The sequence below is a fragment of the Labrus bergylta genome, chromosome 15 (assembly GCF_963930695.1).
Source record: "Labrus bergylta chromosome 15, fLabBer1.1, whole genome shotgun sequence".
Lineage (NCBI taxonomy): Eukaryota > Metazoa > Chordata > Actinopteri > Labriformes > Labridae > Labrus > Labrus bergylta.
The window spans coordinates 4,667,191-4,689,763 of NC_089209.1; the positions used below are offsets into that span (position 1 = coordinate 4,667,191).

General features: G+C 42.2%; 4 protein-coding genes and 1 pseudogene across 4 annotated transcripts in view; 1 reads left to right on the top strand and 4 right to left on the bottom strand.

The window, feature by feature from the left end:
- The first annotated feature begins 41 nt into the window (after nt 1–41).
- Nucleotides 42–22,573, top strand: part of igf2r (insulin-like growth factor 2 receptor) — a 66,257-nt gene continuing 43,725 nt past the window's right edge. The window contains exons 1-2 of the mRNA XM_020637047.3: nt 42–175; nt 2,393–2,532. Of these exons, the coding sequence (XP_020492703.2) occupies nt 42–175; nt 2,393–2,532 (274 nt within the window). The remainder of the gene's footprint in view (nt 176–2,392; nt 2,533–22,573) is intronic.
- On the bottom strand, nt 4,044–7,362 carry LOC109979206 (E3 ubiquitin-protein ligase TRIM21-like). The gene is made up of 2 exons (XM_020628219.3): nt 7,212–7,362; nt 4,044–6,157 (listed from the first exon to the last, which is right to left on the bottom strand). The coding sequence occupies exon 2, from the start codon at nt 6,148–6,150 to the stop codon at nt 4,513–4,515; it is 1,638 nt and encodes a 545-aa protein (XP_020483875.2). The 5' UTR covers nt 6,151–6,157; nt 7,212–7,362; the 3' UTR covers nt 4,044–4,512.
- Nucleotides 8,558–11,894, bottom strand: LOC109976575 (E3 ubiquitin-protein ligase TRIM39). The gene is made up of 2 exons (XM_020626619.3): nt 11,747–11,894; nt 8,558–10,692 (listed from the first exon to the last, which is right to left on the bottom strand). The coding sequence occupies exon 2, from the start codon at nt 10,683–10,685 to the stop codon at nt 9,027–9,029; it is 1,659 nt and encodes a 552-aa protein (XP_020482275.2). The 5' UTR covers nt 10,686–10,692; nt 11,747–11,894; the 3' UTR covers nt 8,558–9,026.
- On the bottom strand, nt 13,092–16,393 carry LOC109979205 (E3 ubiquitin-protein ligase TRIM21). Its single transcript, XM_065963913.1, has 2 exons — nt 16,243–16,393; nt 13,092–15,206 (listed from the first exon to the last, which is right to left on the bottom strand). The coding sequence occupies exon 2, from the start codon at nt 15,197–15,199 to the stop codon at nt 13,562–13,564; it is 1,638 nt and encodes a 545-aa protein (XP_065819985.1). The 5' UTR covers nt 15,200–15,206; nt 16,243–16,393; the 3' UTR covers nt 13,092–13,561.
- On the bottom strand, nt 17,607–21,015 carry LOC109976531 (E3 ubiquitin-protein ligase TRIM21-like; annotated as a pseudogene).

Consider the following 22,573-nt stretch of genomic DNA (forward strand, 5'->3'; position numbering starts at 1 on the left):
GTCTTAGTTAAGCTCCACAGTCAGTATTTACATCAGGAAACATGTTATTTCGGAATAACTCGGGCCGCTGTTCGCCTCTGAAGCTGGTTCTTTGGTTGGTGTCGTGTTTGGGATGTTTGTTGGTCCGGTGCGGAGCGGAGGGGGGAAGCAGCCTGTGGTACCAGGACCTCTGCAGGTAATAAACACACCTCCGGGGCTGAAACACACTGCAGCTAGGATCCGATTAAACAAGGTTCCTGGTTAAAACAGCTCTTTACTTTATAAACAGAGCTTCATTAATTCAGAAATGTGTTGAGAGATGATTTATTTGCCGGTTTAAAACCAGATAATCCAAGAAGGGCTCGGGTTAAATTTAGCTCATAATCGATGAGTCAATCAGCTCTTTGTTTCAGTTAATAAACATCTTTTGAATACTGTTCGCTCTGCTGACGTGTGATGAAAGCTATCAATCACATCCTGTTAAATAGCTGTCTTCTTGTTGAAAAATAAAACGTTATAATCAGATGGCTAACTAATATTAAAACGAGCTTACGAACTCCTTCAAATTGTCTCAATACAATTAAAAAATTTATATATTTACTTAAAATATATTTGATAAGGACATCTAATGCATTCAAATGCATGTTAAAAATATTTTCTGTATATCCCAGAGATCGACACGTCCGCTGTAGTACAATATTAAAAATAAAGACAAGTATTAAAAATAAAAAATACAAATTTAACACATTATATATTATAAAATATTTATTTAAAATAACAGGAAAAAAATATATACAACAAGAACGAAACCAAAACAAGAGGGGGGTCTACAATAAATAAATTAAAAAGAATAAAAAATAAATTAAAAGCGTTTTTTGTCAGTTTATTGTCATTTGTGAGGTTTAGAATTTCAATAAAGGTTAAATACGTTTTTAAATCTGTGGTTTTAAAACTATAAAAACGAGGGTAATTAGTAAAGCCTTTTCGTTTTATGTAGGTAATACTTAGCTGAAATGAGAATAAAATGAATTAAATGTGATTTATTTGCTGGGAAATTTAATCGGACTTTCAGAGGGGGGGGGGGGGGGGGGGGGGGTAAATTGTATCCTAGCAACGGTTACTTTTTAGAAGCAGCGTCAAAACATCATCTGTGAGCAAAGGTAAGGTGCTGTAACTGTCTCTTTATAAGACAGAGTACACAAGTACAGTTTAAAGCAACTCTTTGTAGTATTTATTTTAACCTTAAGTAGCTAAAGATAAACATACTGTGTGACCTGTTACACTTCAGTTTACCCTCCTCTACTGGAGCTCTTTTCTAGACAAGCTGCCTCGCAAATATTGACACAGCAAAAAGTCAGAAATGATAACCACATAACTCAACCTGTACAGTCAGGTTTGTTGTGTTTAACGTCTTTGTTTTTGAACCCTTGCCTGTGTTAACTCCCACAGATGAAAACAGTCTCTTATGTGTCTCGTCAGGAATAATTCATATTCTCATTTGGGGATAACTTATCATTTTCCCTCTTAAGGACAAGTGAGAAGCAATGGATGAATTAAGCTAAAACAAATGATTCTGTCAATTCTCAATAGGATATCTTGCTTTTATAAAAGTTAAATAAGTAAAAAGAGACAGAATTAAATACAGGTTAAATGCATGTTTGCTGTGGCCTCTCAGGTTTCTCTTTAACAAACTTATGGAGCTGCTCTCATGCAATTTACAATAATTTTTAGGCCGATAACCATTACACATTTATCATTTCAAATTAACCATATTGTGAAAGATAATGTACAAATGCATTTTCTGTAACAACTGACCTCTCCGATGTGAATTGTACACTCATTTAACCACACAAAGGTACTTGGAAGGCGTCTCTTTTACACTTCTGCTCTTATTAAATCATGCGTAACATTATTATACAGTGTCACCCTGTTCTTTATTACACATTGGCCTGATGATATTGTCAATACTAATACTAATACTAATTTAATTTACCGTTATTATGCTGGATCTGAAAACTTTTCTTCTGTGTTTTTGTTTGTCTCGGTTTGGTGCTGTGCTTGTTACTTTTCTTTCTATCTTTTCCTCCTTCTACTTTTTACAAGAGAATACTGTTTGTATTAGTTTTGTATGCTTATCTTTGTCTTGCATTTATATGTTCACAAATTAATCATGCATACTAGATTCCACCCGCCGTATCATTTTTTAAAACACCAAAAAAAGATGCAATCCTCCTGGGTTTCATTCTCACCATTACCTCTGTAAGCAGCTCTGTAAATCAGAAAGTCTAACCAGGAGTGTTATTGATCTGATCCTGCAGGGCTGAGACCTAATGCAGGTCTATTTCTGTCATCGCATAAAGGTTTCTCACAACGTTCCATCTTTACCGACATTTCTGTTTTCCTTGCGTTGCAGTTATAAATGGGAGGCTATAGACCAGGATAATAAAGTCAGCTACACCCTCAAGCTGTGCGAGTCGTCACCGTCAACCAGCTGTGGCCCTGGCACCGCCGTCTGCGCCCGGGACCTCACCGCCAACACGGACCAGTCGGTCGGTGAGTACAGTCCCACTGGGAGAACACTGGGAGGCACAGTGCGGGGTTTTCACTCTGACTGAAGACATCTCTTATCAGCCACATGTCGGGGGAATCATGACAGTCTGTTGGAGAGATAATGACTGGACACAATAAAGACGCGCTGCTGTCTATGCTGCACTTTGAACATTACGTTACAGTCGCCTCTTGTTCACCAATCGTTAAAAAAATGGATTTTTGCGAGAGTAATCACCATGTCACCTTTGTCCCAACAAGGATACAAACTTACATTTATAGATTTGAATAATTCCCAGGAGAAGATAGACTTTCCTTACTCATACTTTCAGAGATTCATAGTTGATATTTAAATGCAATTTAACACCCAAAAATACAGTTTCCCCTTTTTCACCATTATTATCTGGCTGCTATCACGTGAAGTCTTGGCCAATCAAATCAGGCCACTTTTAGGCTACCCAGGCTTATCAAATTACGGCAGGCTTGTCATGAGCCTCTGGTGAGCAGCACATGTCTCCTTTACTGGACGGAGGGTTCTGCTAATGGGACAGAGAGGGCTGCATGTAACAGACAGAGACTTTACTTTCACCCTTATTAAAGTAAATACATTTGTCAAGGATGTTTGTGCACCTTCCCCCTCATCCATCTCATCTGCAGTGTGGCTACTTTTACTAGTCAACCTTTCTGAGCTCTAACCTCTCCGATGTTTATTCTAGTTTTACCACGTGTATGCTCGTCTGAAGTGCGTTCACAAAGCTCATAATGTGATGGTACACCGTGTCCTTGACAGTCACTTTAACTGTCCATTCTTTTTCTTCCTCCAATTATCTTTCCCTGTATGCACGCTTGAAGTTTCTATCTCAGAGGTCCCATGAGAGGTGGAGAACCCTTTGTGTGGGTAAAGCCCTAAGAGGCTTCAGCAGCCTGTAAGGCCTGGCTGTGAGGGAACTGCAGTAATCAGTTTCTTGTTGCAGTCGGAGCAGATGATGAAGGTTTAATTCATTATTCTTCTCTGTCTTGCTCACGTCAACAGAAAGCCCCCAGACTTCCAACAGGAACAGAGTCTAATCACACTGAAATGTGAACACTTATTGACCCACTTCTGTGGGAAAGTCAGAGAAAAACTTGCATATAAATATATTTAAAAAACTGAATTTATTTCCTTCTACAGCTACTCCGCATCTCACATGCGGCCCGAACAGTTGGGGGTGATCTAAACGGATCCTGGATAAGTTTGTGATCCGTTTCACCACAACTGAGTGGCCTCAACCAGGCCTCAGATTTTGAGCAAATTCATTGGTCTGTGACTTTCTGGGGCTGCTGACATCATTACAGTAAAAGCAAAGAAAAGCGATGTAATTAAAATCTGCGCTGTTTGAAATTAGAATGTTAATCAAAATACACCTGGGTCTGGATCCACACCTCGGTTTTGCCATTTCCTGGATAGTGCAGCACACACAGATACACGTTTAATTTGATTGGTTTGTTCCTTACTCCCAAGTCAAGAAAAACAAAAGTTAGTTTTTGGCCACTCTGGCTGTAATTTATTTTCCCATACTTCAAATACAAATGCAAAGAACACACATGACCAAAACAGAATTTCCCCTTGTGGGATCAATAAAGTAAATCTTAATCTTAATCTTAAAACAGAGCAATCAATGACGGGTACAAAAAAACCCTGATTTGAACTCTTCTGCCAAAGCAAGAATAAAAAGTGGTGAATACAATAAAAAGTTCCAATAGTTTTGTTGTCAATATGTTTACAATTCACAATGTCGTCTCAATAAATTCAATAAGATAAAGAACGTCAACAAACACATTCACCATTTTTTTTGTTTGTTAAACAAGTCACCATAAGCAGGACCACGGACATCAGGTGTGTCCGTTTTCAAAATGTAAAGACAACTTCAGAAGCAACTCTCCAATGTTGCTCATCCTTTTAATGGATATCTAGACAGAAATGATCCTTCCTATGAATCGGTTACTTTATTCAGTTTGATTGACAGGAGAGATGATGAGAGGGGCAGAGTTCTTACCACCATTGTTAAGACAGGGAGAAAAGAATGGGTAGAGTTTCTCAGTGAAGGAGCAGTTAGTGAAGGAGTAGATCAGAGCTGCAGCATCGACATCATAAAAAGAGACCAGACCCTCCTCATAGTCCACAAACACCCCCACCTTCTCAGGCTGAGAACTCAGAGAGAGACTAATCAGAGCGTTAGCACAAGCTTTGTATTCATTTTCATTCCTCAACCATATCGTCCAGTAACCATTCTGAGGACACAGTGTGATTTTTCCCTTTCTGTTGATCGACTCTCTGGCCACTCCCACATCCCAGGCAGTCTTCTCTTCAACTTGAACCTCGTAGTAAAATCTGCCTGTAGAGAAACTCTGCTTTGCTAACACACTATGAACTTCAAATCTCTCTGGAAAGTCTTCAATGGTCTTCTCTTCATCACCACATTTAACTTGTTTTCCATCATCAGACAGGATTAGATAGGGACCTGCTGTTTTAGGATCGAGTGTCACATCCACCTCGTACTGCTGGACACTCTTCAGCTCGGCCTCAAACATCTTCATCTGTTTGCTGAGCGTCTCCTTCAGCTGGCTCACAGCTCTCACTACAGCCCCCTCATATGAAGGTGGATGGACTCTGACTTCAGTCCAGTCCTTGGTAGACTGACTAGCGTTCAGAGACGGGAAGCTTTGGAGGAGTTCTAGATGATCTTCAGATCGCGAGAGCTGCTCCACATCAACGCTCCTCTTCTCCAGCTCAGAGATCTCCTGTTCCAGCTCCTTGATGAAGCCTTCAGCCTGTTTCTCCGTCTTCCTCCGCTTCTCTTTGATCGTGTCGATGAACTCGACCTGGCTTCTCTCAACAGATTCTTTCAGAGCGGTTAAGACCTGAACACCTTCTGCCATCTCTCTCTCTGCATTCTCATCACTGAGCTCCACTGAGTGTTTGATCTCCTGAATCTTCAGTCGTCTCTTCTGGATCATCTGCTCGATTTCCACCTCTTTCTTCCCCAGCTCGGCCTTCTTTTCTTCATATTCTTCTTTCAGAGGAACGACATCGTGCGTCTTGTGGTCTAGAACAGCGCAGAGCAGGCAGACACACATCTGGTCGTTCTTACAGAACATCTCCAGCGTCTTACCGTGCCTCTCGCACATCCGATCCTCCAGGTTCTCCACGGGGTCGATCAGCTGATGTCTGTTGAGACGCGAGGATGTCAGGTGAGGCTCCAGGTGAGACTCGCAGTAGGAGGCCAGACACACCAGGCAGGACTTCAGAGCCTTCAGTTTAGGTCCAGTGCAGACGTCGCAGGGAACGTTTCTCGGTTCGTTGACTTCTTGTTCTGGGTTGCTGCAGCTCTCTTTCTGTTGAGCGGACCGTCTGAACTGAGCGGCCATCTCCGCGATGAAAGTGTTGACGTGCAGCTCGGGTTTTGTGTTGAAATCCTTCTTACAGTTGGGACACTGGCACGGGGCGTTAGCTTTCCAGTGTTCGGTGATGCACTTTTTACAGAAGTTGTGTCCACATGGTATGGCGACAGGATCGTCGAAGACTTCCAGACAGATGGAGCACAGGAACTGATCTTCAGTCAGCAGGCAGCTCGCAGCAGACATATCTACGCTGTGAGAAATAAAAGTGTGGACAACTTTTTACTACAGTTACAACTTGACTATTTATTATATTAAAGCTATCATTAAAAAGTGGAATTTAAAATAGAGAGAGATTTATTAAGACAAATTAAAGCCACATATAGTACGCAGAAAAGATCTCAAAAGGTGGAGAGAAAGATACGATGCACTTTATTGTCCCCTTGAGGACATTTTTTTCTTGGACTCAAACATGAGAGCAGCCGGTCCAGCAGCAGAGTGATAGTAAATATACAAATTTAACTTTAAGACATTGAATTCACTCATGTGTTCATTTGCTTTCAGTGGGTCCACACTGTTCTCTATGGACCCACTACTGACACACACACACACACACACACACACACACACACACACACACACACACACACATTTGTGGATTTTTCACAGCTGAGGTTTAGCAGAAAGTCACATATAGGAAACAACATGCAGAAGATGGATGCTGCTGCTCCAGACTAAAGAAACCTAAACATTTATCTCCCCCTGTGCTGTGGGTTAAAATATTTCCCGGGCTGTAATCATATCTCGTAAATAAACGTCATTTAGAATAAAATAAATCATTATTGTCATTGCTTTAAAAAACCATGAAAGACAGTGAGCAGCTCTTTGTCAGTGTCAGCACAGATAAACCACATGTAGAAGTGTATTTCTTTATTAAGTAAAAGATTGAAGTGCTTTTTAAAACATTAGTTTTAATCAGGCCTAAGTCCTTTTTCTTCTTTGAGAATCTTTCCTGTTTGGGTTAATGCCAAAAAACAGGTCAAGACAAGTATCTGTGTTAGCTTTAGCTGAAGCTAGCTGTGACTATATTCAGCCTATCATTAATGAGTTGAAGTTTTTTTAACTTCTGTTTTGTGGCTCAGGTAAATGTTTGATATATGTGCTTTATATTTAAAAGACTAATTCCTGTGCCATGGTGTTTTAGTAAATGATGAAATGAAAGTTAAAAAGGCAGACTCAGATGTTTCTCTCCTGAACCTGAACTGTTAAGCTCGTGTTTTTTTCTCTTCAATGACGAGTGTACTCACCAGTGACGGGCAGAGGTTCTGCTCTTTAGTCGAGGAAAACTCAAATTCAGTTGTGTTTGTCTTGAGAGAGAAATGGAGAGCCGACTGTAGCTCTGCTGTTACGCCCGGACAAACTTTAACTTTCATTTCAGGAAAGAGACGTTGAAGCTTTTCTTCTTTCAGTGTAGCTCCTCCTCTCTGTGGCTCGAATGGCAAGCAGTCATAGCATTTAAAGGAACCAGACCAGTATCAGTAATGATATATCAGCTATCCATATTAGCATCTGTCCTGTAAGAAACTATATTGTTACTTTGGCTTTTAGTGTTTATCAGCTCAGGTGGGCGGGAAAATACACCTGCATCTTAAAAATGGCAGTTTCTTTTAGCCCAAAGTGGTACCTCCCTTTTTTTGTTAAAATTGTATTTATTTTTCTACACACTTTATTAATCCCCCAGGGGGAATTCTGCTTTTACAGGCTGGAATTAAACACATACACAAACAGGACCTGTGAACATGCATTCATGGAGAGATGTCAGAGTGAGGCTGCTACACAGGGAGCACAACAGAGCTGTTGAGGGGGGTTCAGTGCCTTGCTCTAGGGCACCTCTGCAGTACTCAGGGAAGTGACCTGGCACCTTCCCAGCCACCAGACCAACTTCCATGTTTTGGTCCAATTATCTTTCCCTGTATGCACGCTTGAAGTTTCTATCTCAGAGGTCCCATGAGAGGTGGAGAACCCTTTGTGTGGGTAAAGCCCTAAGAGGCTTCAGCAGCCTGTAAGGCCTGGCTGTGAGGGAACTGCAGTAATCAGTTTCTTGTTGCAGTCGGAGCAGATGATGAAGGTTTAATTCATTATTCTTCTCTGTCTTGCTCACGTCAACAGAAAGCCCCCAGACTTCCAACAGGAACAGAGTCTAATCACACTGAAATGTGAACACTTATTGACCCGCTTCTGTGGGAAAGTCAGAGAAAAACTTGCATATAAATATATTTAAAAAACTGAATTTATTTTTTTGTACAGCTACTCCGCATCTCACATGCGGCCCGAACAGTTGGGAGTGATCATAACAGATCCTGGATAAGCTTGTGATCCGTTTCACCACAACTGAGTGGCCTCAACCAGGCCTCAGATTTTGAGCAAATTCATTGGTCTGTGACTTTCTGGGGCTGCTGACATCATTACAGTAAAAGCAAAGAAAAGCGATGTAATTAAAATCTGCGCTGGTTGAAATTAGAATGTTAATGAAAACACACCTGGGTCTGGATCCACACCTCGGTTTTGCCATTTCCTGGATAGTGCAGCACACACAGATACACGTTTAATTTGATTGGTTTGTTCCTTACTCCCAAGTCAAGAAAAACAAAAGTTTGTTTTTGGCCACTCTGGCTGTAATTTATTTTCCCATACTTCAAATACAAATGCAAAGAACACACATGACCAAAACAGAATTTCCCCTTGTGGGATCAATAAAGTAAATCTTAATCTTAATCTTAAAACAGAGCAATCAATGACGGGTACAAAAAAACCCTGATTTGAACTCTTCTGCCAAAGCAAGAATAAAAAGTGGTGAATACAATAAAAAGTTCCAATAGTTTTGTTGTCAATATGTTTACAATTCACAATGTCGTCTCAATAAATTCAATAAAATTAAGAACGTCAACAAACACATTCACCTTTTTTTTTGTTTGTTAAACAAGTCACCATAAGCAGGACCACGGACATCAGGTGTGTCCGTTTTCAAAATGTAAAGACACCTTCAGAAGCAACTCTCCGATGTTGGTCATCCTTTTAATGGATATCTAGACAGAAATGATCCTTCCTATGAATCGGTTACTTTATTCAGTTTGATTGACAGGAGAGATGATGAGAGGGGCGGAGTTCTTACCACCATTGTTAAGAAGGGGAGTAAAGAATGGGTAGAGTTTCTCAGTGAAGGAGCAGTTAGTGAAGGAGTAGATCAGAGCTGCAGCATCGACATCATAAAAAGAGACCACACCCTCCTCATAGTCCACAAACACCCCCACCTTCTCAGGCTGAGAACTCAGAGAGAGATCAACTGATGGGTCAGCACAAGCACTGTACTCATCTTCATTCCTCAACAATATCGTCCAGTAACCATCCTGAGGACACAGTGTGATTTCTCCCTTTCTGTTGATCGACTCTCTGGCCACTCCCACATCCCAGTCAGTCTTCCCTTCAACTTGAACCTCGTAGTAAAATCTGCCTGTAGAGAAACTCTGCTTTGCTAAGACACAACAAGTTTCAAATCTCTCTGGAAAGTCTTCAATGGTCTTCTTTTTACCACCACATTTAACTTGTTTTCTATCATCAGACAGGATTAGATGGGGACCTGCTGTTTTAGGATCGAGTGTCACATCCACCTCGTACTGCTGGACACTCTTCAGCTCGGCCTCAAACATCTTCATCTGTTTGCTGAGCGTCTCCTTCAGCTGGCTCACAGCTCTCACTACAGCCCCCTCATATGAAGGTGGATGGACTCTGACTTCAGTCCAGTCCTTGGTAGACTGACTAGCGTTCAGAGACGAGAAGCTTTGGAGGAGTTCTAGATGATCTTCAGATCGCGAGAGCTGCTCCACATCAACGCTCCTCTTCTCCAGCTCAGAGATCTCCTGTTCCAGCTCCTTGATGAAGCCTTCAGCCTGTTTCTCCGTCTTCCTCCGCTTCTCTTTGATCGTGTCGATGAACTCGACCTGGCTTCTCTCAACAGATTCTTTCAGAGCGGTTAAGACCTGAACACCTTCTGCCATCTCTCTCTCTGCATTGTCATCACTGAGCTCCACTGAGTGTTTGATCTCCTGAATCTTCAGTCGTCTCTTCTGGATCATCTGCTCGATTTCCACCTCTTTCTTCCCCAGCTCGGCCTTCTTTTCTTCATATTCTTCTTTCAGAGGAACGACATCGTGCGTCTTGTGGTCTAGAACAGCGCAGAGCAGGCAGACACACATCTGGTCGTTCTTACAGAACATCTCCAGCGTCTTACCGTGCCTCTCGCACATCCGATCCTCCAGGTTCTCCACGGCGTCGATCAGCTGATGTCTGTTGAGACGCGAGGATGTCAGGTGAGGCTCCAGGTGAGACTCGCAGTAGGAGGCCAGACACACCAGGCAGGACTTCAGAGCCTTCAGTTTAGGTCCAGTGCAGACGTCGCAGGGAACGTTTCCCAGTTCAGCGGCTTCTTTTCTCGTTTCGTTGACTTCTTGTTCTGGGTTGCTGCAGCTCTCTTTCTGTTGAGCGGACCATCTGAACTGAGCGGCCATCTCCGCGATGAAAGTGTTGACGTGCAGCTCGGGTTTTGTGTTGAAATCCTTCTTACAGTTGGGACACTGGCACGGGGCGTCAGCTTTCCAGTGTTCGGTGATGCACTTTTTACAGAAGTTGTGTCCACATGGTATGGCGACAGGATCGTCGAAGACTTCCAGACAGATGGAGCACAGGAACTGATCTTCAGTCAGCAGGCAGCTCGCAGCAGACATATCTACGCTGTGAGAAATAAAAGTGTGGACAACTTTTTACTACAGTTACAACTTGACTATTTATTATATTAAAGCTATCATTAAAAAGTGGAATTTAAAATAGAGAGAGATTTATTAAGACAAATTAAAGCCACATATAGTACGCAGAAAAGATCTCAAAAGGTGGAGAGAAAGATACGATGCACTTTATTGTCCCCTTGAGGACATTTTTTTCTTGGACTCAAACATGAGAGCAGCCGGTCCAGCAGCAGAGTGATAGTAAATATACAAATTTAACTTTAAGACATTGAATTCACTCATGTGTTCATTTGCTTTCAGTGGGTCCACACTGTTCTCTATGGACCCACTACTGACACACACACACACACACACACACACACACACACACACACACACACACACACATTTGTGGATTTTTCACAGCTGAGGTTTAGCAGAAAGTCACATATAGGAAACAACATGCAGAAGATGGATGCTGCTGCTCCAGACTAAAGAAACCTAAACATTTATCTCCCCCTGTGCTGTGGGTTAAAATATTTCCCGGGCTGTAATCATATCTCGTAAATAAACGTCATTTAGAATAAAATAAATCATTATTGTCATTGCTTTAAAAAACCATGAAAGACAGTGAGCAGCTCTTTGTCAGTGTCAGCACAGATAAACCACATGTAGAAGTGTATTTCTTTATTAAGTAAAAGATTGAAGTGCTTTTTAAAACATTAGTTTTAATCAGGCCTAAGTCCTTTTTCTTCTTTGAGAATCTTTCCTGTTTGGGTTAATGCCAAAAAACAGGTCAAGACAAGTATCTGTGTTAGCTTTAGCTGAAGCTAGCTGTGACTATATTCAGCCTATCATTAATGAGTTGAAGTTTTTTTAACTTCTGTTTTGTGGCTCAGGTAAATGTTTGATATATGTGCTTTATATTTAAAAGACTAATTCCTGTGCCATGGTGTTTTAGTAAATGATGAAATGAAAGTTAAAAAGGCAGACTCAGATGTTTCTCTCCTGAACCTGAACTGTTAAGCTCGTGTTTTTTTCTCTTCAATGACGAGTGTACTCACCAGTGACGGGCAGAGGTTCTGCTCTTTAGTCGAGGAAAACTCAAATTCAGTTGTGTTTGTCTTGAGAGCGAAATGGAGAGCCGACTGTAGCTCTGCTGTTACGCCCGGACAAACTTTAACTTTCATTTCAGGAAAGAGACGTTGAAGCTTTTCTTCTTTCAGTGTAGCTCCTCCTCTCTGTGGCTCGAATGGCAAGCAGTCATAGCATTTAAAGGAACCAGACCAGTATCAGTAATGATATATCAGCTATCCATATTAGCATCTGTCCTGTAAGAAACTATATTGTTACTTTGGCTTTTAGTGTTTATCAGCTCAGGTGGGCGGGAAAATACACCTGCATCTTAAAAATGGCAGTTTCTTTTAGCCCAAAGTGGTACCTCCCTTTTTTTGTTAAAATTGTATTTATTTTTCTACACACTTTATTAATCCCCCAGGGGGAATTCTGCTTTTACAGGCTGGAATTAAACACATACACAAACAGGACCTGTGAACATGCATTCATGGAGAGATGTCAGAGTGAGGCTGCTACACAGGGAGCACAACAGAGCTGTTGAGGGGGGTTCAGTGCCTTGCTCTAGGGCACCTCTGCAGTACTCAGGGAAGTGACCTGGCACCTTCCCAGCCACCAGACCAACTTCCATGTTTTGGTCCAATTATCTTTCCCTGTATGCACACTTGAAGTTTCTATCTCAGAGGTCCCATGAGAGGTGGAGAACCCTTTGTGTGGGTAAAGCCCTAAGAGGCTTCAGCAGCCTGTAAGGCCTGGCTGTGAGGGAACTGCACTAATCAGTTTCTTGTTGCAGTCGGAGCAGATGATGAAGGTTTAATTCATTATTCTTCTCTGTCTTGCTCACGTCAACAGAAAGCCCCCAGACTTCCAACAGGAACAGAGTCTAATCACACTGAAATGTGAACACTTATTGACCCGCTTCTGTGGGAAAGTCAGAGAAAAACTTGCATATAAATATATTTAAAAAACTGAATTTATTTCCTTGTACAGCTACTCTGCATCTCACATGCGGCCCGAACAGTTGGGGGTGATCTAAACGGATCCTGGATAAGCTTGTGATCCGTTTCACCACAACTGAGTGGCCTCAACCAGGCCTCAGATTTGAGCAAATTCATTGGTCTGTGACTTTCTGGGGCTGCTGACATCATTACAGTAAAGACAAAGAAAAATGATGTAATTAAAATCTGCGCTGTTTGAAATTGGAATGTTAATCAAAATACACCTGGGTCTGGATCCACACCTCGGTTTTGCCACTTCCTGGATAGTGCAGCACACACAGATACACGTTTAATTTGATTGGTTTGTTCCTTACTCCCAAGTCAAGAAAAACAAAAGTTAGTTTTTGGCCACTCTGGCTGTAATTTATTTTCCCATACTTCAAATACAAATGCAAAGAACACACATGACCAAAACAGAATTTCCCCTTGTGGGATCAATAAAGTAAATCTTAATCTTAATCTTAAAACAGAGCAATCAATGACGGGTACAAAAAAACCCTGATTTGAACTCTTCTGCCAAAGCAAGAATAAAAAGTGGTGAATACAATAAAAAGTTCCAATAGTTTTGTTGTCAATATGTTTACAATTCACAATGTCGTCTCAATAAATTCAATAAGATAAAGAACGTCAACAAACACATTCACCATTTTTGTTTGTTTGTTAAACAAGTCACCATAAGCAGGACCACGGACATCAGGTGTGTCCGTTTTCAAAATGTAAAGACACCTTCAGAAGCAACTCTCCGATGTTGGTCATCCTTTTAATGGATATCTAGACAGAAATGATCCTTCCTATGAATCGGTTACTTTATTCAGTTTGATTGACAGGAGAGATGATGAGAGGGGCGGAGTTCTTACCACCATTGTTAAGACAGGGACAAAAGTATGGGTAGAGTTTCTCAGTGAAGGAGCAGTTAGTGAAGGAGTAGATCAGAGCTGCAGCATCGACATCATAAAAAGAGACCAGACCCTCCTCATAGTCCACAAACACCCCCACCTTCTCAGGCTGAGAACTCAGAGAGAGATCAACTGATGGGTCAGCACAAGCACTGTACTCATCTTCATTCCTCAACAATATCGTCCAGTAACCATCCTGAGGACACAGTGTGATTTCTCCCTTTCTGTTGATCGACTCTCTGGCCACTCCCACATCCCAGTCAGTCTTCCCTTCAACTTGAACCTCGTAGTAAAATCTGCCTGTAGAGAAACTCTGCTTTGCTAAGACACAACAAGTTTCAAATCTCTCTGGAAAGTCTTCAATGGTCTTCTTTTTACCACCACATTTAACTTGTTTTCTATCATCAGACAGGATTAGATAGGGACTTGCTGTTTTAGGATCGAGTGTCACATCCACCTCGTACTGCTGGACACTCTTCAGCTCGGCCTCAAACATCTTCATCTGTTTGCTGAGCGTCTCCTTCAGCTGGCTCACAGCTCTCACTACAGCCCCCTCATATGAAGGTGGATGGACTCTGACTTCAGTCCAGTCCTTGGTAGACTGACTAGCGTTCAGAGACGGGAAGCTTTGGAGGAGTTCTAGATGATCTTCAGATCGCGAGAGCTGCTCCACATCAACGCTCCTCTTCTCCAGCTCAGAGATCTCGTGTTCCAGCTCCTTGATGAAGCCTTCAGCCTGTTTCTCCGTCTTCCTCCGCTTCTCTTTGATCGTGTCGATGAACTCGACCTGGCTTCTCTCAACAGATTCTTTCAGAGCGGTTAAGACCTGAACACCTTCTGCCATCTCTCTCTCTGCATTCTCATCACTGAGCTCCACTGAGTGTTTGATCTCCTGAATCTTCAGTCGTCTCTTCTGGATCATCTGCTCGATTTCCACCTCTTTCTTCCCCAGCTCGGCCTTCTTTTCTTCATATTCTTCTTTCAGAGGAACGACATCGTGCGTCTTGTGGTCTAGAACAGCGCAGAGCAGGCAGACACACATCTGGTCGTTCTTACAGAACATCTCCAGCGTCTTACCGTGCCTCTCGCACATCCGATCCTCCAGGTTCTCCACGGCGTCGATCAGCTGATGTCTGTTGAGACGCGAGGATGTCAGGTGAGGCTCCAGGTGAGACTCGCAGTAGGAGGCCAGACACACCAGGCAGGACTTCAGAGCCTTCAGTTTAGGTCCAGTGCAGACGTCGCAGGGAACGTTTCTCGGTTCGTTGACTTCTTGTTCTGGGTTGCTGCAGCTCTCTTTCTGTTGAGCGGACCGTCTGAACTGAGCGGCCATCTCCGCGATGAAAGTGTTGACGTGCAGCTCGGGTTTTGTGTTGAAATCCTTCTTACAGTTGGGACACTGGCACGGGGCGTTAGCTTTCCAGTGTTCGGTGATGCACTTTTTACAGAAGTTGTGTCCACATGGTATGGCGACAGGATCGTCGAAGACTTCCAGACAGATGGAGCACAGGAACTGATCTTCAGTCAGCAGGCAGCTCGCAGCAGACATATCTACGCTGTGAGAAATAAAAGTGTGGACAACTTTTTACTACAGTTACAACTTGACTATTTATTATATTAAAGCTATCATTAAAAAGTGGAATTTAAAATAGAGAGAGATTTATTAAGACAAATTAAAGCCACATATAGTACGCAGAAAAGATCTCAAAAGGTGGAGAGAAAGATACGATGCACTTTATTGTCCCCTTGAGGACATTTTTTTCTTGGACTCAAACATGAGAGCAGCCGGTCCAGCAGCAGAGTGATAGTAAATATACAAATTTAACTTTAAGACATTGAATTCACTCATGTGTTCATTTGCTTTCAGTGGGTCCACACTGTTCTCTATGGACCCACTACTGACACACACACACACACACACACACACACACACACATTTGTGGATCTTGCACAGCTGAGGTTTAGCAGAAAGTCACATATAGGAAACAACATGCAGAAGATGGATGCTGCTGCTCCAGACTAAAGAAACCTAAACATTTATCTCCCCCTGTGCTGTGGGTTAAAATATTTCCCGGGCTGTAATCATATCTCGTAAATAAACGTCATTTAGAATAAAATAAATCATTATTGTCATTGCTTTAAAAAACCATGAAAGACAGTGAGCAGCTCTTTGTCAGTGTCAGCACAGATAAACCACATGTAGAAGTGTATTTCTTTATTAAGTAAAAGATTGAAGTGCTTTTTAAAACATTAGTTTTAATCAGGCCTAAGTCCTTTTTCTTCTTTGAGAATCTTTCCTGTTTGGGTTAATGCCAAAAAACAGGTCAAGACAAGTATCTGTGTTAGCTTTAGCTGAAGCTAGCTGTGACTATATTCAGCCTATCATTAATGAGTTGAAGTTTTTTTAACTTCTGTTTTGTGGCTCAGGTAAATGTTTGATATATGTGCTTTATATTTAAAAGACTAATTCCTGTGCCATGGTGTTTTAGTAAATGATGAAATGAAAGTTAAAAAGGCAGACTCAGATGTTTCTCTCCTGAACCTGAACTGTTAAGCTCGTGTTTTTTTCTCTTCAATGACGAGTGTACTCACCAGTGACGGGCAGAGGTTCTGCTCTTTAGTCGAGGAAAACTCAAATTCAGTTGTGTTTGTCTTGAGAGAGAAATGGAGAGCCGACTGTAGCTCTGCTGTTACGCCCGGACAAACTTTAACTTTCATTTCAGGAAAGAGACGTTGAAGCTTTTCTTCTTTCAGTGTAGCTCCTCCTCTCTGTGGCTCGAATGGCAAGCAGTCATAGCATTTAAAGGAACCAGACCAGTATCAGTAATGATATATCAGCTATCCATATTAGCATCTATCCTGTAAGAAACTATGTTGTTACTTTGGCTTTAAGTGTTTATCAGCTCAGGTGGGCGGGAAAATACACCTGAATCTTAAAAATGGCAGTTTCTTTTAGCCCAAAGTGGTACCTCCCTTTTTTTGTTAAAATTGTATTTATTTTTCTACACACTTTATTAATCCCCCAGGGGGAATTCTGCTTTTACAGGCTGGAATTAAACACATACACAAACAGGACCTGTGAACATGCATTCATGGAGAGATGTCAGAGTGAGGCTGCTACACAGGGAGCACAACAGAGCTGTTGAGGGGGGTTCAGTGCCTTGCTCTAGGGCACCTCTGCAGTACTCAGGGAAGTGACCTGGCACCTTCCCAGCCACCAGACCAACTTCCATGTTTTGGTCCAATTATCTTTCCCTGTATGCACGCTTGAAGTTTCTATCTCAGAGGTCCCATGAGAGGTGGAGAACCCTTTGTGTGGGTAAAGCCCTAAGAGGCTTCAGCAGCCTGTAAGGCCTGGCTGTGAGGGAACTGCACTAATCAGTTTCTTGTTGCAGTCGGAGCAGATGATGAAGGTTTAATTCATTATTCTTCTCTGTCTTGCTCACGTCAACAGAAAGCCCCCAGACTTCCAACAGGAACAGAGTCTAATCACACTGAAATGTGAACACTTATTGACCCGCTTCTGTGGGAAAGTCAGAGAAAAACTTGCATATAAATATATTTAAAAAACTGAATTTATTTCCTTGAACAGCTACTCTGCATCTCACATGCGGCCCGAACAGTTGGGGGTGATCTAAACGGATCCTGGATAAGTTTGTGATCCGTTTCACCACAACTGAGTGGCCTCAACCAGGCCTCAGATTTGAGCAAATTCATTGGTCTGTGACTTTCTGGGGCTGCTGACATCATTACAGTAAAAGCAAAGAAAAGCGATGTAATTAAAATCTGCACTGTTTGAAATTAGAATGCTAATCAAAATACACCTGGGTCTGGATCCACACCTCGGTTTTGCCATTTCCTGTCCTAGGTACTAAGGTCACGATAGTGCAGCACACACAGATACACGTTTAATTTGATTGGTTTGTTCCTTACTCCCAAGTCAAGAAAAACAAAAGTTTGTTTTTGGCCACTCTGGCTGTAATTTATTTTCCCATACTTCAAATACAAATGCAAAGAACACACATGACCAAAACAGAATTTCCCCTTGTGGGATCAATAAAGTAAATCTTAATCTTAATCTTAAAACAGAGCAATCAATGACGGGTACAAAAAAACCCTGATTTGAACTCTTCTGCCAAAGCAAGAATAAAAAGTGGTGAATACAATAAAAAGTTCCAATAGTTTTGTTGTCAATATGTTTACAATTCACAATGTCGTCTCAATAAATTCAATGAAATTAAGAACGTCAACAAACACATTCACCATTTTTTTTGTTTGTTAAACAAGTCACCATAAGCAGGACCACGGACATCAGGTGTGTCCGTTTTCAAAATGTAAAGACACCTTCAGAAGCAACTCTCCAATGTTGCTCATCCTTTTAATGGATATCTAGACAGAAATGATCCTTCCTATGAATCGGTTACTTTATTCAGTTTGATTGACAGGAGAGATGATGAGAGGGGCGGAGTTCTTACCACCATTGTTAAGACAGGGAGAAAAGTATGGGTAGAGTTTCTCAGTGAAGGAGCAGTTAGTGAAGGAGTAGATCAGAGCTGCAGCATCGACATCATAAAAAGAGACCACACCCTCCTCATAGTCCACAAACACCCCCACCTTCTCAGGCTGAGAACTCAGAGAGAGACTAACCAGAGCGTTAGCACAAGCACCGTACTCATCTTCATTCCTCAAACATATCGTCCAGTAACCATCCTGAGGACACAGTGTGATTGTTCCCTTTCTGTTGATCGACTCTCTGGCCACTCCCACATCCCAGGCAGTCTTCCCTTCAACCTGAACCTCGTAGTAAAATCTGCCTGTAGAGAAACTCTGCTTTGCTAAGACACAACAAGTTTTAAATCTCTCTGGAGAGTCTTCAATGGTATTTTTTTACCACCACATTTAACTTGTTTTCTATCATCAGACAGGATTAGATAGGGACCTGCTGTTTTAGGATCGAGTGTCACATCCACCTCGTACTGCTGGACACTCTTCAGCTCGGCCTCAAACATCTTCATCTGTTTGCTGAGCGTCTCCTTCAGCTGGCTCACAGCTCTCACTACAGCCCCCTCATATGAAGGTGGATGGACTCTGACTTCAGTCCAGTCCTTGGTAGACTGACTAGCGTTCAGAGACGGGAAGCTTTGGAGGAGTTCTAGATGATCTTCAGATCGCGAGAGCTGCTCCACATCAACGCTCCTCTTCTCCAGCTCAGAGATCTCGTGTTCCAGCTCCTTGATGAAGCCTTCAGCCTGTTTCTCCGTCTTCCTCCGCTTCTCTTTGATCGTGTCGATGAACTCGACCTGGCTTCTCTCAACAGATTCTTTCAGAGCGGTTAAGACCTGAACACCTTCTGCCATCTCTCTCTCTGCATTCTCATCACTGAGCTCCACTGAGTGTTTGATCTCCTGAATCTTCAGTCGTCTCTTCTGGATCATCTGCTCGATTTCCACCTCTTTCTTCCCCAGCTCGGCCTTCTTTTCTTCATATTCTTCTTTCAGAGGAACGACATCGTGCGTCTTGTGGTCTAGAACAGCGCAGAGCAGGCAGACACACATCTGGTCGTTCTTACAGAACATCTCCAGCGTCTTACCGTGCCTCTCGCACATCCGATCCTCCAGGTTCTCCACGGCGTCGATCAGCTGATGTCTGTTGAGACGCGAGGATGTCAGGTGAGGCTCCAGGTGAGACTCGCAGTAGGAGGCCAGACACACCAGGCAGGACTTCAGAGCCTTCAGTTTAGGTCCAGTGCAGACGTCGCAGGGAACGTTTCTCGGTTCGTTGACTTCTTGTTCTGGGTTGCTGCAGCTCTCTTTCTGTTGAGCGGACCGTCTGAACTGAGCGGCCATCTCCGCGATGAAAGTGTTGACGTGCAGCTCGGGTTTTGTGTTGAAATCCTTCTTACAGTTGGGACACTGGCACGGGGCGTTAGCTTTCCAGTGTTCGGTGATGCACTTTTTACAGAAGTTGTGTCCACATGGTATGGCGACAGGATCGTCGAAGACTTCCAGACAGATGGAGCACAGGAACTGATCTTCAGTCAGCAGGCAGCTCGCAGCAGACATATCTACGCTGTGAGAAATAAAAGTGTGGACAACTTTTTACTACAGTTACAACTTGACTATTTATTATATTAAAGCTATCATTAAAAAGTGGAATTTAAAATAGAGAGAGATTTATTAAGACAAATTAAAGCCACATATAGTACGCAGAAAAGATCTCAAAAGGTGGAGAGAAAGATACGATGCACTTTATTGTCCCCTTGAGGACATTTTTTTCTTGGACTCAAACATGAGAGCAGCCGGTCCAGCAGCAGAGTGATAGTAAATATACAAATTTAACTTTAAGACATTGAATTCACTCATGTGTTCATTTGCTTTCAGTGGGTCCACACTGTTCTCTATGGACCCACTACTGACACACACACACACACACACACACACACACACACATTTGTGGATCTTGCACAGCTGAGGTTTAGCAGAAAGTCACATATAGGAAACAACATGCAGAAGATGGATGCTGCTGCTCCAGACTAAAGAAACCTAAACATTTATCTCCCCCTGTGCTGTGGGTTAAAATATTTCCCGGGCTGTGATCATATCTCGTAAATAAACGTCATTTAGAATAAAATAAATCATTATTGTCATTGCTTTAAAAAACCATGAAAGACAGTGAGCAGCTCTTTGTCAGTGTCAGCACAGATAAACCACATGTAGAAGTGTATTTCTTTATTAAGTAAAAGATTGAAGTGCTTTTTAAAACATTAGTTTTAATCAGGCCTAAGTCCTTTTTCTTCTTTGAGAATCTTTCCTGTTTGGGTTAATGCCAAAAAACAGGTCAAGACAAGTATCTGTGTTAGCTTTAGCTGAAGCTAGCTGTGACTATATTCAGCCTATCATTAATGAGTTGAAGTTTTTTTAACTTCTGTTTTGTGGCTCAGGTAAATGTTTGATATATGTGCTTTATATTTAAAAGACTAATTCCTGTGCCATGGTGTTTTAGTAAATGATGAAATGAAAGTTAAAAAGGCAGACTCAGATGTTTCTCTCCTGAACCTGAACTGTTAAGCTCGTGTTTTTTTCTCTTCAATGACGAGTGTACTCACCAGTGACGGGCAGAGGTTCTGCTCTTTAGTCGAGGAAAACTCAAATTCAGTTGTGTTTGTCTTGAGAGCGAAATGGAGAGCCGACTGTAGCTCTGCTGTTACGCCCGGACAAACTTTCACTTTCATTTCAGGAAAGAGACGTTGAAGCTTTTCTTCTTTCAGTGTAGCTCCTCCTCTCTGTGGCTCGAATGGCAAGCAGTCATAGCATTTAAAGGAACCAGACCAGTATCAGTAATGATATATCAGCTATCCATATTAGCATCTATCCTGTAAGAAACTATATTGTTACTTTGGCTTTAAGTGTTTATCAGCTCAGGTGGGCGGGAAAATACACCTGAATCTTAAAAATGGCAGTTTCTTTTAGCCCAAAGTGGTACCTCCCTTTTTTTGTTAAAATTGTATTTATTTTTCTACACACTTTATTAATCCCCCAGGGGGAATTCTGCTTTTACAGGCTGGAATTAAACACATACACAAACAGGACCTGTGAACATGCATTCATGGAGAGATGTCAGAGTGAGGCTGCTACACAGGGAGCACAACAGAGCTGTTGAGGGGGGTTCAGTGCCTTGCTCTAGGGCACCTCTGCAGTACTCAGGGAAGTGACCTGGCACCTTCCCAGCCACCAGACCAACTTCCATATTTTGGTCCGGTAGCATCAAACAAACATAAAACTCAAGAAAGGTCCTGCTGCTGACTTGAGACCTCTGAGGGTTTCTTGAAATGCTGAGTGGAGCGATGCTGCAGGAAGCTTTATCGCCACATTAACAGATCTGATCTCTGTGCTGCTGATCAGGTTGAATTTGCTGCTGCTGCTGTGTGTCAGCAAGATCCACATCTCCGTCCTGGACTAGTGCCCCTCACTGTAAAGCTGGAGGTGGAACACCTTTAGCTCCTCCTAATACCCAAAGAGTTTACATACATTCTCCCAGCAATAAATTCTGTTTATTGGGTTTATCGACTATTTAAAAAAAAAAAGTTACCTGAAGTTAGCTGGTAGCTTTAATAGCATGACGTAGCTTTAACAAAGACATGTATTGAAGTTCTTCTGGAGCCTGTGTTTCGGTGCACAGATTATTAACAAATAGAAGACCAGGTGAAAGCCAAACCAAGAAGGTTCACCCCGTTTAACTTTTGGGTCCAGGGATATTTTTATAGTTTTTCTGCAAAAATGAATCCAATAAAAACCTTCTTTCTAAGACACACAACTGTACTGATGTGTTTACAGCAAAGAGGAAGAAAGGCTTTATCTTACTTTCTGGACTTTGGCTTCAATTGATTTGTTGTCTACACCGACATCACATGTTTGTCTCCTCTCTTGGTTGTAAATCTCTCCACCTCATGGTATTTTACAGAGTTTTTACTCTCTGGTTTGTTTATCGTTCCCACATCAATCAGATTAATTTAAATTTATTTCCACTCTATATGTTTTTTCTGTCCGCTGGATCACATATCCCCCCCCCCCTCGCTGAGAGTGGCCTCTCTCTGCGGATCACCTCACAGTTTGAAACGACAAAAATGAACTGTTTAATCAGTCCAGGGGGAACGGTTTGGTGCCTATGTTATCATCCATTAGAAGACATGTTTGTGATGCTTCATTTCAGAGGAGGATGGTGAATAGAGTAGGAATGAGATCTTTACTATTCTCTATGTTTCTCCATCTTCTCTTGTATTCTCTTTGCAATTCTTTTTGTAATGGTGGCACCAGCAGAGCTAGTTGCATTCTGGTTGTGGGGGCCGATCAGGGGCCATGCGGTAGGAAGGTAGTATCAAGCTTTGTCACAACCTGGAGCTTGTATGAACGGAGCCTGGGTCTGT